At 39.9% G+C, this 15,658-nt stretch overlaps 1 protein-coding gene across 1 annotated transcript; it reads right to left on the bottom strand.

The window, feature by feature from the left end:
- Positions 1-2,588: 2,588 nt before the first annotated feature.
- On the bottom strand, positions 2,589-15,207 carry LOC126977459 (uncharacterized). The gene is made up of 4 exons (XM_050826264.1): positions 15,076-15,207; positions 6,534-6,635; positions 3,518-6,454; positions 2,589-3,226 (listed from the first exon to the last, which is right to left on the bottom strand). Exons 1-3 carry the CDS (start codon positions 15,202-15,204, stop codon positions 6,107-6,109), a joined length of 579 nt encoding a protein of 192 aa, XP_050682221.1. The 5' UTR covers positions 15,205-15,207; the 3' UTR covers positions 2,589-3,226; positions 3,518-6,106.
- Positions 15,208-15,658: the final 451 nt, after the last annotated feature.

Here is a 15,658-nt window from a genome sequence, read left to right as displayed (position 1 = left end):
CCTGGTCGTTTTTGGCGAATGGTGTCGGCAGCAGGATCATCTTCTCGGAGTCTTTCAGCTGACTCCTTTTGCAGCATAACTTGCTCACAGAAGGCGACAGCAGCTCTCCATGCCTTTTCACTCCCTACCATTTGCTTGACGAGGTTTGGAAGTGTGAGGTCTGTACTAACGATTTGCATGAGGTCGTGACGCTGTCGACCCCATGCGTCGCAACTTTATAATGTGTGCTGGGCGGTGTCATCGCCCGCACCACACATGTGACATATGGCTGTCTGCTCTTTCTTAGCCACTTTGTGTAGGTAGTGACCGAAGCACCCATGTCCGGTCAACACCTGAACGAGTCGGAATGTTAGAACCTTTGTTTTGTCTTTTAACCACGTTTCTAGAATAGGGAGAAACGCTTCTACAATTCTGTGCCCAGCTTCGGGCGCCCTAAGGTCTTCCATCCACTGCTGAATCATGGAATTCTCAGCATCACATCTTACATTATTTATTTCATGCCAATCTAGTGCCACACCCTCCCTTCTTCTTTGCATTTTATATGTGTATATCGACGCACTGACTTGAGCCTCTTTTTCCTATGGGGGTGTCCTTGCCAATATGCAGGCAGCAGTGTGTGACACTGTTCTGTAACACCTTGTTGCTCTTGCTGCTATGATCCTTTGAGGTCTTCTCAATAACCTACTGTTGTGTCTAGAGAGAGCGTCCAGCCAAACTGGTGCGCCATATAATGCCATAATTTTCAATATACCACAGTATAAACTACGACACACCTGATCCGGCCCTTCCAGGTTTGGTAAGAGACCGGCTAGTGCACCCGCTGTCCTAATAAGCTTTTTGCCCAATATCTCGAAGTGAGTTTCAAAACTCCATCTGCCATCCAGAGTTAGTCCCAGATACTTTAAGCTGGAGCTTATGGGAATCCTCACGCCGTCCACCACTATAGCAGACCCCGGTGGAGGACCATGTCTGGGGCCGTGAAAGTTACGTCAGTTGGTGCTGGGGCTGCTGCTTCGACTGCGGAAGACAGCAAGCGTCGCAAGTATGTTGGTCTCAGTGAGTCATACATATTTGTGCCATTTGGTGTCGAGACACTTGGCCCGTGGGGCCCAGAGGCGCGGAGAATGTTCAAAATACTATCTTCGCGCCTCAATAAGGCTACTGAAAACCCAAGCGCTGGCAGCTATTTCGGTCAACGGATCAGCCTTGCTATCCAACGCGGTAATGCTGCCAGTATTCTTGGTACGCTTCCACGTAATGATAGTTTTAATTTTATGTAGTCGTAGTATTGTAAATATAGTTATAAGATTTGTTTTGTTTGAATAACATTAATTATATTGAATTGGTAATTATAAAAAAGTATATTAACAATTGTAGGGTATTTTTTGGTTTATTTTTTAAGTTTTATCAGCTCTTACATCCTTCTACCTGAAATAATTTATTTATAACTCAACATGAATAAACCAACATCAGACAAGAAATTAAAACCATAATTCTGTATTGCAATATAAAATTAGAGTTCAGTCATAGAAATTGTCAGCATAGAGTCGTATGTAAATATAATGTACCCAAAGTGTGCCGAAAACGAAATTATTTCAGACATAAAGTCGTATTTAAGCGAAATAATAAATAATAATTATTTTAATATTGTGTTTAAGTTTTATAATAGTCTAGTTATTAAAAAATAAAAGGTATTAATGTTTACCATAAATACGCTTCAAAAAATATTTATATTCATTGTTTTAATAAGAAATATTTGCAAAAATGTATCTCAATTTTGTTTTTGTTCTGCTGAAAACCTGACTTTTTCTATATCCGACCATAATATGCTTTTCATGTCCAGATATACTGTTTAGGTAAATAACTCATTGTCCGTGACTTCACTTGTTAAGGTTCCCACTGAAAACCAGCACTGCAGCTTTCTGCAGCATGATGCTGAGTGGAAGACCTATATTTGGCCACACGTGACTCTATATTTAGTATATATATATTTTTTTTTACTTATCAGTGTAATTATGTAGATTAATTTAATTAGTTTTAAGGTTTATTATAGTGTTCATTGTAGTGTAGTGATAACATAATAATTTTCTTTCTTCTTTCTTTCTTTCACTTATACGGCGTAGTCCCTAACTCATGGAAGTCAACCGTCGTCCATCCAATCCAAATAAAGGATACAGTTCGGATCCGGAAATCTACATATCTATAGCTAATACCTCCCTGCTCTCCAAATTCATGGAGAGCATAATTAACCGCCAGCTCTTGGTATAGCTTGAGGGTCACCATTTGATCACGACAGTACGGCTATTGCCTTCTTCTGGTAACACATAGATAGGCTATTACTCATACTTGATGTTTATCAAAAAAAATAAAGTTAGTTACACAATTGAAAGAGGCACTTCCATGAAAGCTCTGCCTAATAGAGCCATATACAGAGTTTTGCTCCAGACAATTGTTGAGGGTGATTGTGAGTTTAATTGTTTATTGTAGGTACGTCAATGTTAGAACGTCATATTATTATGTGCTGACAGCTCACTGGTTCATTTCCTGGATGAATATTTCAGCAGGTGCACAAATAAAAAAGCGGTAACTTTCATTTCAACAATTTTTATTGGAAACTATAATTAAACTAGAATTAATTATATCACTCGATCTTTAATTATTTGACCCTTCTTTTACTAAAAGCCAATCAGCAAAACGTATACATTCCCTGATGAATTTTATAAACTAACTTTGGTCTCCAATGTTTTACAAATAATCGAATGCGTATGATTCTAGACAGCGGTGGTGGAGTAGCAAGTGATGCAGCCCGTGAGCCACTCTACCTGTCTGACTTATGTTTCAGGACAGTGGACACCAACATGGCTGAGGATGATGTGATTGGGTCCGATTGTTACTTGTGTGGTAACATCATATAATATAATATGATTTAGATGTAAACAGAGCTCCGATGGCACGACGCATGCGCGGACCCCACGTTATAATGAAATAATAAATATTAATGAGCTCAATAATTAATTGCAGTCGGGTAGGTGGATGTCTATCTCCGCGCGATCTCGTTCTCCTTGGTGGGTGACAGTGTGGAGGCGGCTGGGGGTGGAGGGGCCCGGGGCGTTGTGGTGGTGCTTGTAGTGGTAGTGGTCGGAGGATCCAGACCTTTGATCTCGAAGGGTCCTCGGAACAGCGGCCGGAACAGGCGCAGAAATGTCTGGTATCGCACCGCGGAGTTCTGTGGACACACAGTGGCTATATTCATACATATATATCAATTAATTAAATAGCTTTTTAGTTATGTACATATTATATTGTAAGTATAGTTTACTTTAAAACTGTGCCAAATAAATAAATTAACAACGAAAATACTCAGTTACAACATGACATATACAAAAGTTGCCACACAGGGTGTTATAAAGAAGGCAGAAAACAACTTCATACTGTGATGACATTTAAGAACCCTGACCTACGCCTTCAGCGACTCAAAGAATATTGAAAGTTTATTGTCAGTGAAAAGCTGGAGTACCTGTATGACGTCGCCAACGATCTTAGTGGTCCGGATAAGGAGCGACACGGATGGCCCAAACAGGTTCCCTGGGAAGTCCAGGCTGACCTTGTTCCGGTCGAACACCGGAATGTTGTCGGTGGCAGTCTTCCCGGTTGCCTGGCGCGTGTCTCGCCGGCTGGCGGCGTCCCGGCCCGAGAGCGTCCTCCAGGAGCTCCTTGGGTCCGGCGTGCGGCGGCGGGCCCACGTGGCGCCACTCTGCGAGACCAACACCGTCACTCATGGAGTGACACCCTCGCCCTCAGCACCACGAACCACGGGCCCCACTTACCAAGGACTCTCGCGTCTGTGTTGTGTGTGTGTGTACGTGTGTGTGTGTGTGTAATTGAGTTCTCTCACTGAAGCTCCAGATATTAAGTCTGTATCGTCGTGGTCGTGCAGCAGCAATTCTATCAACTCAGCAAATCTCGAACGCTTTAATATCAGAAGAGTGATAAGTAAAACTGACATCAGAAAATATTCTTTATTCAAATCTTATAAGAGGCTACCACCTACTGAACATAATAATATAGGACTACGTTATCACCCGCCCCTAGTGCAATCCTGACCCCGTCCGTCCCTCCGCAATGACAAATGATCACCTAGCCCGCGAGCATCCATGACAAGGAGCTGTGGACCCAATCCATCACCTACTGTTCCCCGGGCGGCGGGTACCGTTCAAGCATAAAATAATCGATTCCCTCTCAAACCCGTGACGCGATACTTAACTCCATCCTCCCCACCTCCCGGACCTGCTCTGTCCACCTCTCGTGAAAGAAACATATTGTAATATCTAATTTATTTTGATGTATATTTCGTAATTTTTATGACATGATTATTTTGGGGATCAAATACATTTTGTATCGTTAGATCGCCGGAAGAGGAGATTACTTCTGTTATAATTGTTACTACGATGTCAGCCTTATTTTGTGTGTGAGTACATGTGCGCGTGTGTGCGTGTACTAATACAAACACTTAACAACTCAAATAAACTAACTATATACACTACAATAGGAACACTTATTTTTAATTGTTTCCATCAAAGAAGCGAGTAGTTTACGTAATGTTTTCAAAACAGTCATCGTTCCGCGGAGCCCGGACCCTATATAGTGTCGTGCACCTCGCTGTCTACGTCATATCAAATTAACGAAAATCATTATAATCAAACTTACATACAAAATTAAATTTAAAAGCTGTTCAAATATAAATCAATGAGTTAGTAATATTAATTTGGAATAACTTTAGTTACACGGCAACAATCTTGCCACTTGACACATTTAACATTATTAAATTACTTCTTTTATTTATATTTTTGTACAAATTAGAAAAAAACCACCATTTATTAAAACTCATCAACCGATCATTGATAGATTCAATGATTTTATTTACACGAATAGTTTTGGTGTTTGTGACACAAAACAAAGTTGACGATTAATGTTTGACATTTTTTCTTGACATGTTAAACATTACTTGAAGGTGACAGTGAACAGTTGAGGTCGTCACAATTACACATACTTCATTGTTTGCGACATACATTCATTCACATTTTCACTCAGCACAATACATTAGCACGTTCGGGGGACCACATGGTCAGACTATTAATTGTTTATGAGCATGTCTAACGATCATTATATTAACAACCAATATCCTACCGTACTAATATAATATAGACAGTATTAACTACTACAACTATTACATATTAAATTAATTATTTAAAGTTGAAACTCTGTCTGTCATGCATGCCAGTGTTGTAGAATAATAATTGGAACATCCGAGAACGATGTAGTTTTTTATGTATATCATATATTAGTTGTACTACTGAGTGGGACTGGTATGGTTTATACAACCTCGTCACCAGGTCGGTCAGGTCTGGCTGCCTACAACAAGACACATTACCTATTACAATGAAATTTAGTGTATGACTGAACTTAAGCCATTGTAAATCAATGTTATGAGTTCAATAAACGTTTGGATTTTGATTTTTGATAATGAACTTATAACATTGATCACGTGACACGTCTAATGAGTACTAACTAACACGCTTAATATATTGAAGTATTCTTGGAGAAGTTTTTATTTTGACTTGATATGTTATTGATATATTACAACAACCGACCGATGGAGGGGAAAGGAGTAGGTAGGACCGAGTATATACAAGAGGAATGTTTATCTACAATACAACATATGGGTAGCCCTCGCCCCTCACCAAGCACCAAAACAAAACACAACAGACATTACAAGGCTCGAGGGAGCTGCTCGTCCGCTAGAGACAGAGACCACTAAGAGGCGTACGATGGTGCGACGCATGCGTGCAGTAAAACAACAAACATTTATACAAACAATACAATACTATATTTATATGTACCAAAACTCACCAACAACTATTTACATTTATAAATACGGGGCCGGCGGACCGACACACCGAGTGCACTCTGTACAAACGGGGCGGGCGCCGGGGGGGGACGGGACGTGGACGGCGTGGCGCGGACTATTACTGGGTGTACCGGGTCATGTCACCGGATGTCCCGCGCCACGCCGTCCCCGCCGACAGCTAGTGGAGAGGGCCGGGGATCAGGAGTCGTCCTCGTCGGAGTCGACGGTCTCGACGGTGCCGCCCGCGGCGCCCCCGCCCGACGACGAGCCCGACAGCGAGGTGACGAGGGACAGGATGGAGCCGAGCCCCGAGCCCGAGCCCGAGCCCGAGCCGCCCGACGAACCTCCGCCCAGCAGGCCGGTGACCGCCTGCAGCTTGGGCGCGATGTACTGCAGCTTGGGTCCTATGGCCTGGCCGATCGCGCCCGTCAGCGATGCCAGCCCGTTCTGCGGCGGCTCGATGCCGTACTGCTTGTTCAGCTCGATGTTCTTCTTGTCCAGGGACGCCACCAGCCGCGTCTTCGCGTCGATAAATGAGTTGATTTTCTATCGAACAGAACACGCGTTACATGGTAATGAGGTCGCGGATCATTCGGACGACGGAGACTCGGACGGAGATACTCACGCCAAACACGAAGCCCAGCAGCGCGTTCTTCACGCCATACTTGGCCTGCGTCACGCCCTCCAGCTTGCGCTTCTCTCTGGTCAGCTCGTCGTCCGCCGGGTCCTGCACACACATACACACCTCACTATACACAAACTACACTACACTACACTACAACACACAACCGACACAAATACACCACCACCACTGCACATAAAAACAAATATATAGATACCCTTCCCACAGTGACATGCCTCACCTACCTACGGCTAGATATTGTCAACGTGCTTCAGTCAATTACAATATGAGGTCAATATCAACAGGTCGGTCTCGCGAGTCACAGTCGTGGGAGCGGCCACCTCGCTCTCCGCCTCTCTCCTGCTTCTTAATTACAATATTGAGGCTAATTGCGTGTAATTATAGTTGACATACAGTCCACCATCCTCACAGCTCGTGTTCAGCGGATGATAATCAATATTAGAGCAGTTGAAGTCATATCCTGCAAGTTATTCATAATTGTGTGTACGGCGTGGGAATAGTATGAAGACATAGGGTTTTTATAGGAGCTCATTGGAGAGAAGGTATCTGGTGGTACACGAGGTGTGCGGTGTTGATAATATCATGTTCTCACGTTCGACTTAGCGGTTGCTGTGTTACGGCTTTTGTGATTTATATAATATTGAAAGTGCAATATTGCATTTCTTGTGGATTCAATTTCTACATAACTTTATTCAAGTAGGCTCGTAACCAAAACAATTATTTTATCTTTATACTAACTTTGGTAATTACTGCGTCAAAAATGGTCTCACTATAAATATCCATAAATGTTGTGCCATAAGTTTTACAAGAATATCTAACCCAATCCTGTATAATTATCAGATATATGACACAAAATTAAAAAAAGTTATAGAGGTTTGAGATCTGGGGGCAATCCTGGATAGTGAACTCACATTTAGAACCCAATTTGATCGTATCAAACTATATATATAAAAATGAATTTCTGTTCGTCTCGCTAAAACTCGAGAACGGCATGACCGATTTGGCTAATTTTGGTCTTGAATTTTTTGTGGAAGTGCAGAGAAGGTTTAAAAGGTGAATAAATATGAAAATGCTCGGTATTTAATAAAAACAACAACTTTGTTTTTCCTTTGATGTGTCCCCCGTCGTTCAGAAATCAAATTGAAAGAATAGTTTAAAATGAATAATCAATTAGAATATTTATATTTTTCTTACTTTCTCAGGAGATAAAAAAAACTTAATTTTAGCGAACTATAGTTGGTAAATTAACTACAGTAAAATATCTATCCTATTTATGTAGATTGATAAATCTTAAGTTTTGTCACATATTAAATTTCTGTACGCAACCATAATATTTGACCATTGACAACTAACTATAATAATTGTAGACTGATAAATGTTAAGTTTTGTCACAAATTAAATTTCTGGACCTAACCATAATATTTGACATTTGAGAACCAATATGTCGATCTATCCTCTATGTTGATCGATACCTTAGGCAAAGATAGAAGATCTTTGTAAGTAACAATTACCGCTACGCGCGCTAACTTTCTTTACTTCGGTTATCCTTTGTGATACAGGCATTTCAAGTTATGTGTTTTTTTTGTTGATCTTTTGTGATAGTGACACTTTACTGCTAATTGCGCGAGAACTTTTCTCACTTTGATTAATTACAATTAATGCCGAGGAGAAGACGACCTGACTTAGGTCGTCGCAATCAATCTAATGTGCGAAGAGCTACCTCACGTGCTAACCACAGTGATGACCAGAGAGACACAGATCAAGCAAATAGTCGTATTGCTATGTCAGAATTACGTTCTTTAGTGAGTGACAATGATAGTAGATAGGCTTAGAATGCACATTCGTTCGTGCACATCAAACACAACAACAGCGGGCAAGACATAATGAAATTGAGCCATTCCACAGACGGAGTGCTCCTGTGATATTCACCCCTCTACAATCAATACCTATTTTTGTATCGCGATTTTAATATTCTATTCCATCCGCAATCGAGTTGCAAGACGGCAATCAAATATAAATGATTATTGTAGTACGATAAATTTTATGTACGATATATTTGGTAGATCTGAGAATCAGTCGTCATCTATTTTTTATACCCCAATAATTTTAAATATTGAATTTTTTAAGCTATTGCATAGCTTCTATCGCGGGCCTTGAGCGTGGGGACCGAATCCAGAAATTCCGTAACGAAAATAACCTAACACTTACTACATGTATATAGATATTTCGGCACGCTTTTTACAGTTGCCGTGGAACAGCGGTTATCACATATGCTCGTTGTGCAGAAGGTCCCAGGATCGAGCCTGGATCTTGATTTCTTTTTTAATTTCTTTTTTGTTTTTATCACGTTTTTTTAATTTTTATTATTTTGACAAGCATTTTTATTTAGTTTCACTTGTCCCGTTGTCTGTCTGTAATCAAATCTTGCATGTTAAATTTTACTCAGTTCCCGGTTGCTTTTTTTAAAATTAATTTTACTAAAAAAAATACTGCATGTTGATAAAAAATGCTATGCAATAGCTTCACCGCGGCAGTCCCCGAGTGCCACACGTCTTTTTATTACTTTATATGGCAATACAACGGTTGCTGGGTCAGCTAGTAAATATAATATAAAATGCTTGGTTTCATTTTAAGGCAGGGAAATGAGTGTTAGAGATCGCATACATCCTTAACAACGCTTTTGTCAGGTCACATCTGTAGTATACGTCATTGGTTTGGAACCCCTGCTAGAATATTCATATAAACTACTTAGAACGTATTCAAAATAAATTCATAAAGAAATATGTACTGACAACTTTTAGATCCCACGTTTTATTTTCACCCCAACAATTTCAATTCTCGAGACCGTCGCACTAATAGTGACATAATATTTTTATATAAATTATTACATAACTAGCTGACCCGGCAAACATTATTTTGCCATATAAATTATTTTTTGTGTTCGACTGTTTTTTCTCCGACATTCTTTACAAATCCAACTACTACGAAAAAGCCTTTCCTTTTCTCGGGTTAATGTAAAGCATATCTATGTCACTCACAAAAAATGTAGCCTTCTATTTGTATCAGAATTTTCTATATCGGTTCAGTAGATCCAGAGATAAAGGCCGGCAACGGTGCTGTGATTCATCTGGTGTTGCAAGAGAATGTGGGCGGTGGTGATCACTTAACAGCAGGTACGCTCATGGGTCCTCCTTTTCCATAAAAAGAACGATTAGCCTCCAGAAAATTGCGATAGTGATTTTAAATGAAGGAAAGTATTTTATTGTATGTGAATTTAAAGTAAGTATTTTTATGATCATCTCAAGAATAGGTATTATAAACGCTATAGTTTGTAAGGATATATATATAGGAAGGTACGGATGTATTGGTAATGCAAACGTTATAGGTAACTACTGCAATATACTCCTATAAACTATGTTAAATGATTTATTCAAACATGCAGATTTTGCGATTTAGAAACGCGTGAGCAAGCCACGTAGAGTTGGCCGTGGGAAAAACATGTCATGCGCAAATGCATTCCTCCTTCTTTTAAGGTTTGGCGCTGCTATTTGTTGATAGTCAACGAAAATGCAACTTCTAATTATTGGAACTGCAGGAGTTAATAAAATGAATAACTCTTCCGACCATAGTCGTCCGATCGCTCACAAGCCCATCCCACCGCCCACCACCGGACCGCACCATAATATCGAGCACTCGGTTGTTTATCGTCATCGTCATAACTATTCAAATATTTGCGAAAATAATGTAGTATAATAAACAAAGATTATCTACTTTAAATACTAGATGCGATAAAAGTTTATTTTTTAATATAAGGAGCAATTTGTTGTGCGCTAGAAATAAATTATCAATTTTTATTGTATTTATAGTTCACTGTTTTATCAATAATGGCTTTCACATAAAAGAGAGATATATGTTATCCCGGGCTTTTGTGTAGGACAATTAAGATAAACATTTCCATTATACATTATATACGTGTAACACCGACAGATTTTGCGGCCCACGCCAGATTAGCTACGGATATAATATATAATAGCTGGCATGGCAGGTTTTTTCCTAGTTACTTGACACTCTTCGTTATATTTTGGATAATTCACACTATATCTTCATCAATATGCCTATGTGTTATTCTGATGTATAAGCTATATTATTATTGTAAAGTTTCATCAAAATCCATTCAGTATTTATTGCGTGAAAGAGTAGCAACCGAATATCCATACATTCTTACAAACTTTAGCATTTCTAATATTAGTTGGATATATATTTATAACTCCTGCAGTTGCATGAATAGCTCCCAGATTGCAGATTTTTTAACTATTTACTTGACACTTATCGTTATATTTATTAGGATCCATTCAGTAGTTTTTGTGTGAAAGAGTAACCTACACAAATCCATATATTCTTATAAACCTTATAAACATATTTATAATACTATGACTACATAAAATTAAAACTATCATTACGTGGAAGCGTACCAAGAATACTGGCAGCATTTCCGCGTTGGATAGCTAGGCTGATCCGTTGACCGAAATAGTTACCAGCGCTCGGGTTTCCATCCAGTAGCCTTATTGAGGCACGAATATAGTATTTTGAACAATCTCCACGCCGCTAGGCCCCACGGGCCAAGTGTCTCGACACCAAACGGCACAAAAATGTATGACTCATTGAGATGTATAGTAGTGGTAGTAGTACTAGTAGTTTGTAGTCATAGTATTGTAAATATAGTTAAGAATGTTATGTTTGAATAATATATTATTTATTTCTTAGAAACATTCACATTTATTATATTTGTGGGTGTATTTATGGTTCACTATTTTTGCGATAATGGCTAACACATAAAAGATATATATGTATATGCATTCGCGGGCTTTTTTCTAGGACTATTTAGGATAAACAATTATATTATACATTATAATATTTGTAACTCCTATAGTTTTTCGCAGTGCACACATGAATAGCTCGCATGTCTATTTGTAAACATTTTGCTTATTCTTGGTTTGTTCTCAGATATAACTTTATTGCAAGTTTATTTTTTGATTTGAAGAACGAACCACGTGTAGGACCGCCCACACAGATGAACAATAAATTGAAAGAGATGGTGGTAACCGATTAGTGCCAAACTACTCACGAATTAGCGGCATGGTTTAGCATTAACTTACCAACAATATGTCAAATCAATAAAATAAAAAAATTGCATAATTGCAAATATTTGCCTCATGATTTGACTGATCTGCAGAAAGAAACGCGTGTTGAAACTTGTGTTGCCTTGTTAAATCGATACAGAAATGAAGGAATTTTTGATTGTGGTTTCTTTACGATAACCATAAGCGAATGCAGTGGCTGACCCGAGGTCAAATCCACACTTCATTCACATTTCCACTCATCTACATAATATATAATATTTATAACAAAGTTTAAATTCAGCAATGAAAAAAGTTTGAAATTTCATATGGGTTTTTAGTTTTTTATAATTGTGGAAAATTAAGATAAGCGAGCGTTTCGTTCATCCTTATGTGAAGTACAAATGATTTTTACACTTTTAAATGGTATTAGACAATTAACAATGCAAAATCAAGTCCACACAATATAATTATTAACATTCGCATATAAGAATAGGTATATATATTTATACTACAAGTAGCGGGAAATAATAGTAATTGTTACAAAGGATAATGAATACCTTTACAATACAGAGAAAGTATAGATTTATATACAGATAGAGTTCGTCTTACGATAACAAACTCAACCATGGCTAACACACGCACGTTTTTAACGAGTTCCGATGCGTGGGCATCGGTGGCTGCTGGCTTCATCACGGGATCAGCTCAATGAATGGTATTGTAATAATAATAATAATTGTATAGTACTAATTTGATGATCGCGTCACCACACGTGAAATATTTCAAAAGTTGATGAGGTGGAGATTTGTGATTTTCATCATCAGCTTCATCAAAAGAAATAATAAAAATTTAAAGTCAACTTAAGTTTTTAGGAGTTTTTGAAGCTTCATAGATTTCATCATTGCAACTAAAAAAAATAAACCTACCTACCTATTCCGGAGCACCCCCTTTCATTAAAAAAATACAACAGTATACAATTTTGTTAAATGCAGATTTTAACGGAAGTATTTTTACTTGAACATAAATAATAAGTTTTATGAAGTATGTGCCATCGGACGCTTAGCTCACGAGTTAAAGTGTTGTAGACGACCTCTCAATATAGACGCGCGTTCAACTCCTACTTGCCGAGAAATGTACAAATTGAGAGTAAAGTTATATAAGATTTAGATGTAGTTCTGTAACGTGAATTTATGTAGGTATGTGAACAGCAGACATTGTCCGGCGTCAGTGGTGGTGAGTGTGTGTCAGAGAGCGTGTGTGGTGGGGGCGGGGCCATGAGACCAGCTCAGGTGTACAGCACACAGGAGAGCTGCACATCATGTCCAAATATAATAGTATAACATTCAAAATATATACGTACATGACATAGTGATAACACAAGACACAAGCGAATTCACTAACTTAAAATACCAAATTGAATTTATAATAAATCAAATCAGCTCAAAAAAGATAATCTAAGTATGTATACAAGGTTCAGTCTTACTAATATTCTGTTCCCAATATATGTTGCTATATCACGTACTACAGGCGCGCCGTAGTCATATTGCTATATAAAGCTGTTCCTACAGCAGGTCACATAGTCCGGAGTAGCGCTGACCTCGCACCCGTCTGTGCTGGAGTCTGCTTCACTCCAATAAGTGTTCTAACCCATTTATTTGACCCCAAGCGGCGAGTTAATAATTATGGATGTGCCGACCAATTTATATTTGACCTCAATATTTGGAAGGAAGGGACAGATGACCCTGAACGTAACGTACGGATAAGCTCGTTAAGGGTTGTTTGAGAAGGTAACAGGTAACGAACCGGGCAGGAGGACGACTGGGCTCAACCGGCCGGGCAGGAGAACGAAACCGGTCAACCAGCCGGATCTATTAACCGATACAAATTTCGGGAAGGAACTGGTGATGGATCAGGTACTCGACGATTGACGATCGTCCTCCGGAGTGTCGCACTCAGTGGCTTGGAGGGAACAGCGGGGAGTGTTGAAAGATTCTCAATATGCCTTAACCTTGTGATGGACTTGACTAAATTATTAAGTGAGGCCAGTACTGTCACCTCACTAACTATTAAAACACCGATGTGACTCATGAAATATATATTTTTTTTACTATTATATAATAAGCAAAGCTGTCACTGTCAAATGGAAAATATTGTTTTCTATTACTTGTTTATGCACGTTTAAAGTTTAAATTTCTATGGGCCTGAACAATCCTTTAAACGTTGAGGCCAAATTATCAATTAAAACACGCACGTACTTCATGGGAAAATTATTCAGTCAATATTATTGTTGAATTTGGATATTTTAGGGACTTCAAATTATAATCTGGTGGACAAAGATCGAGAGCAGGTGATGCAGTGAGCCAGTGATGCAGTTAGGAACGTTCAGTTCCAACGATGGTCGTGTGGAGTGAGCCCGGTGCTGGGATCTTGTGAGGAACATTCTTGTAATGGGATATGTTGAACCTGTTCGGATGTCTTGACAAGTTTTTTATTAATATATGGTTCAGTCATTCTTAAACAATTAACGCACTTACTTCATTAATTACCGGTAGCCTGTACTATACTTCAATATATTTTATTACTGTTTTTAACAGAAAATATAAAAACAAGATACGAGTATACATTGACAACATTAACATTCATCATATAAATGTGTGTACTCACCGGAAGGTTGCCCCAAATTCCAGTGCTCTCTCCTCGTGAAGTTTGTTTAATTACATTATTAGTTTCTTGTGTTTTTTATTATATAATCCGGAGCCGGATTTTATAAGTACTGTGTGTTGACCTTTATAAATTCCTAGTTCAGTGAGACAGGAGACTCTATTCAGAGATTCTAAATTCAATATCGAGCAATATGAATGTCAATATCAGGTTGAGTTAACTGATGTTAGAGATGTCGGCGAGTCCTTGCATAATAATGTCGGTGTTGCGACACGCGGCCTCCAGCAGTAGCTCGGACATCTTGATACGGTGTGAGAGAACGTGGTGATGAAACTGCGATAGGTCATAGGTCACCTCGCCTCCCGACCGACATGTTCCAGTACTGATCGAGTACATGATCTTACTGACCATTAATATTAAATGTCGGGCGTCGGGTGGACACATCGCACATTATTTATATGTCACGTCAGTAGCTATATAACATATCTCTGTGTTGCAGAACATTTGCAAAAGACTTTAAATGATAAAATTAAATGTCATGAACGTATAGTGTACACTCGTCTTACCGACTGTCACTGATTGTAATGTATGTTTGTATGTGTGTCAACAATAAGTCGGACAGTGGTATGTTGATGAGCGGCCGACCGCGGAGTAACACCAGCCATTGTGTAACGCTGGACGCGTTGGTGGTCGCAGGCGGCGTCGTGTTATGTCGAGGCTGCGGTAATACTTGTTACGATACTCACGTCGAGCGGCTGCAGCGCGGCGTCGTCGGCCAGCTGGCGGCGGAGGCGTGCGGGGGCGGGGGCGGCGGCGGCCAGCACGGCGGCGGCGAGCAGCAGCGGCAGCAGGAGACAGGCGCGTGTAGCGAGCATGACGGCGAGCAGCGGACTGCGGGCTGCGGCGCCGCGCGACACCTTCACTGCACGGCCACCACCACCACCGCGGCCTCGAGGCCCCCTCGCCCCCGGCCCCCGGCCCCCGCGCGCTCACTACATACCCCCGCATGTGCTGAATGTCAGCAGGGGTCGCGTACTCGTTAACACACTCTCAGCTAACATCGAGTGCAACGTGACTGTTGGAGTACCTCGCGGCATCAACGGCCTCAGCCCTCCACGGCGAGACTCGTGCCCGGATTGAGCACTGACCCTTACAGTATATGAAGCTCCTTACAATATTATAATGTATCCATCTTGCTTTTGTAAAGATTCAATGGTAGTTTCTACAAGTTATATTATAAGGGGAGCCCAACTGATACAATTATTTTTGTATCAGTCGGCCACCCCTACTCGTATTTCTGCAACTTCAGATGACATCAACATTTCAATA

Source organism: Leptidea sinapis, chromosome 2 (assembly GCF_905404315.1).
Source record: "Leptidea sinapis chromosome 2, ilLepSina1.1, whole genome shotgun sequence".
Classification (NCBI taxonomy): Eukaryota; Metazoa; Arthropoda; class Insecta; order Lepidoptera; family Pieridae; genus Leptidea; species Leptidea sinapis.
Note: the sequence above shows the minus strand (reverse complement) of the source record. Positions and strands in the feature narration are given on the sequence as shown.

What these genes read in the sequence shown, in the direction of transcription:
- LOC126977459 (XM_050826264.1), bottom strand. Translation starts at nt 15,204, where the DNA reads ATGCTCGCTACACGCGCCTGTCTCCTGCTGCCGCTGCTGCTCGCCGCC. An exon ending in CCGCGCTGCAGCCGCTCGAC is followed by an intron (nt 6,636 to 15,075) that starts GTGAGTATCGTA and finishes ATGTGTGTGCAG; the next exon opens with GACCCGGCGGACGACGAGCT. An exon ending in TGCTGGGCTTCGTGTTTGGC is followed by an intron (nt 6,455 to 6,533) that starts GTGAGTATCTCC and finishes TCTGTTCGATAG; the next exon opens with AAAATCAACTCATTTATCGA.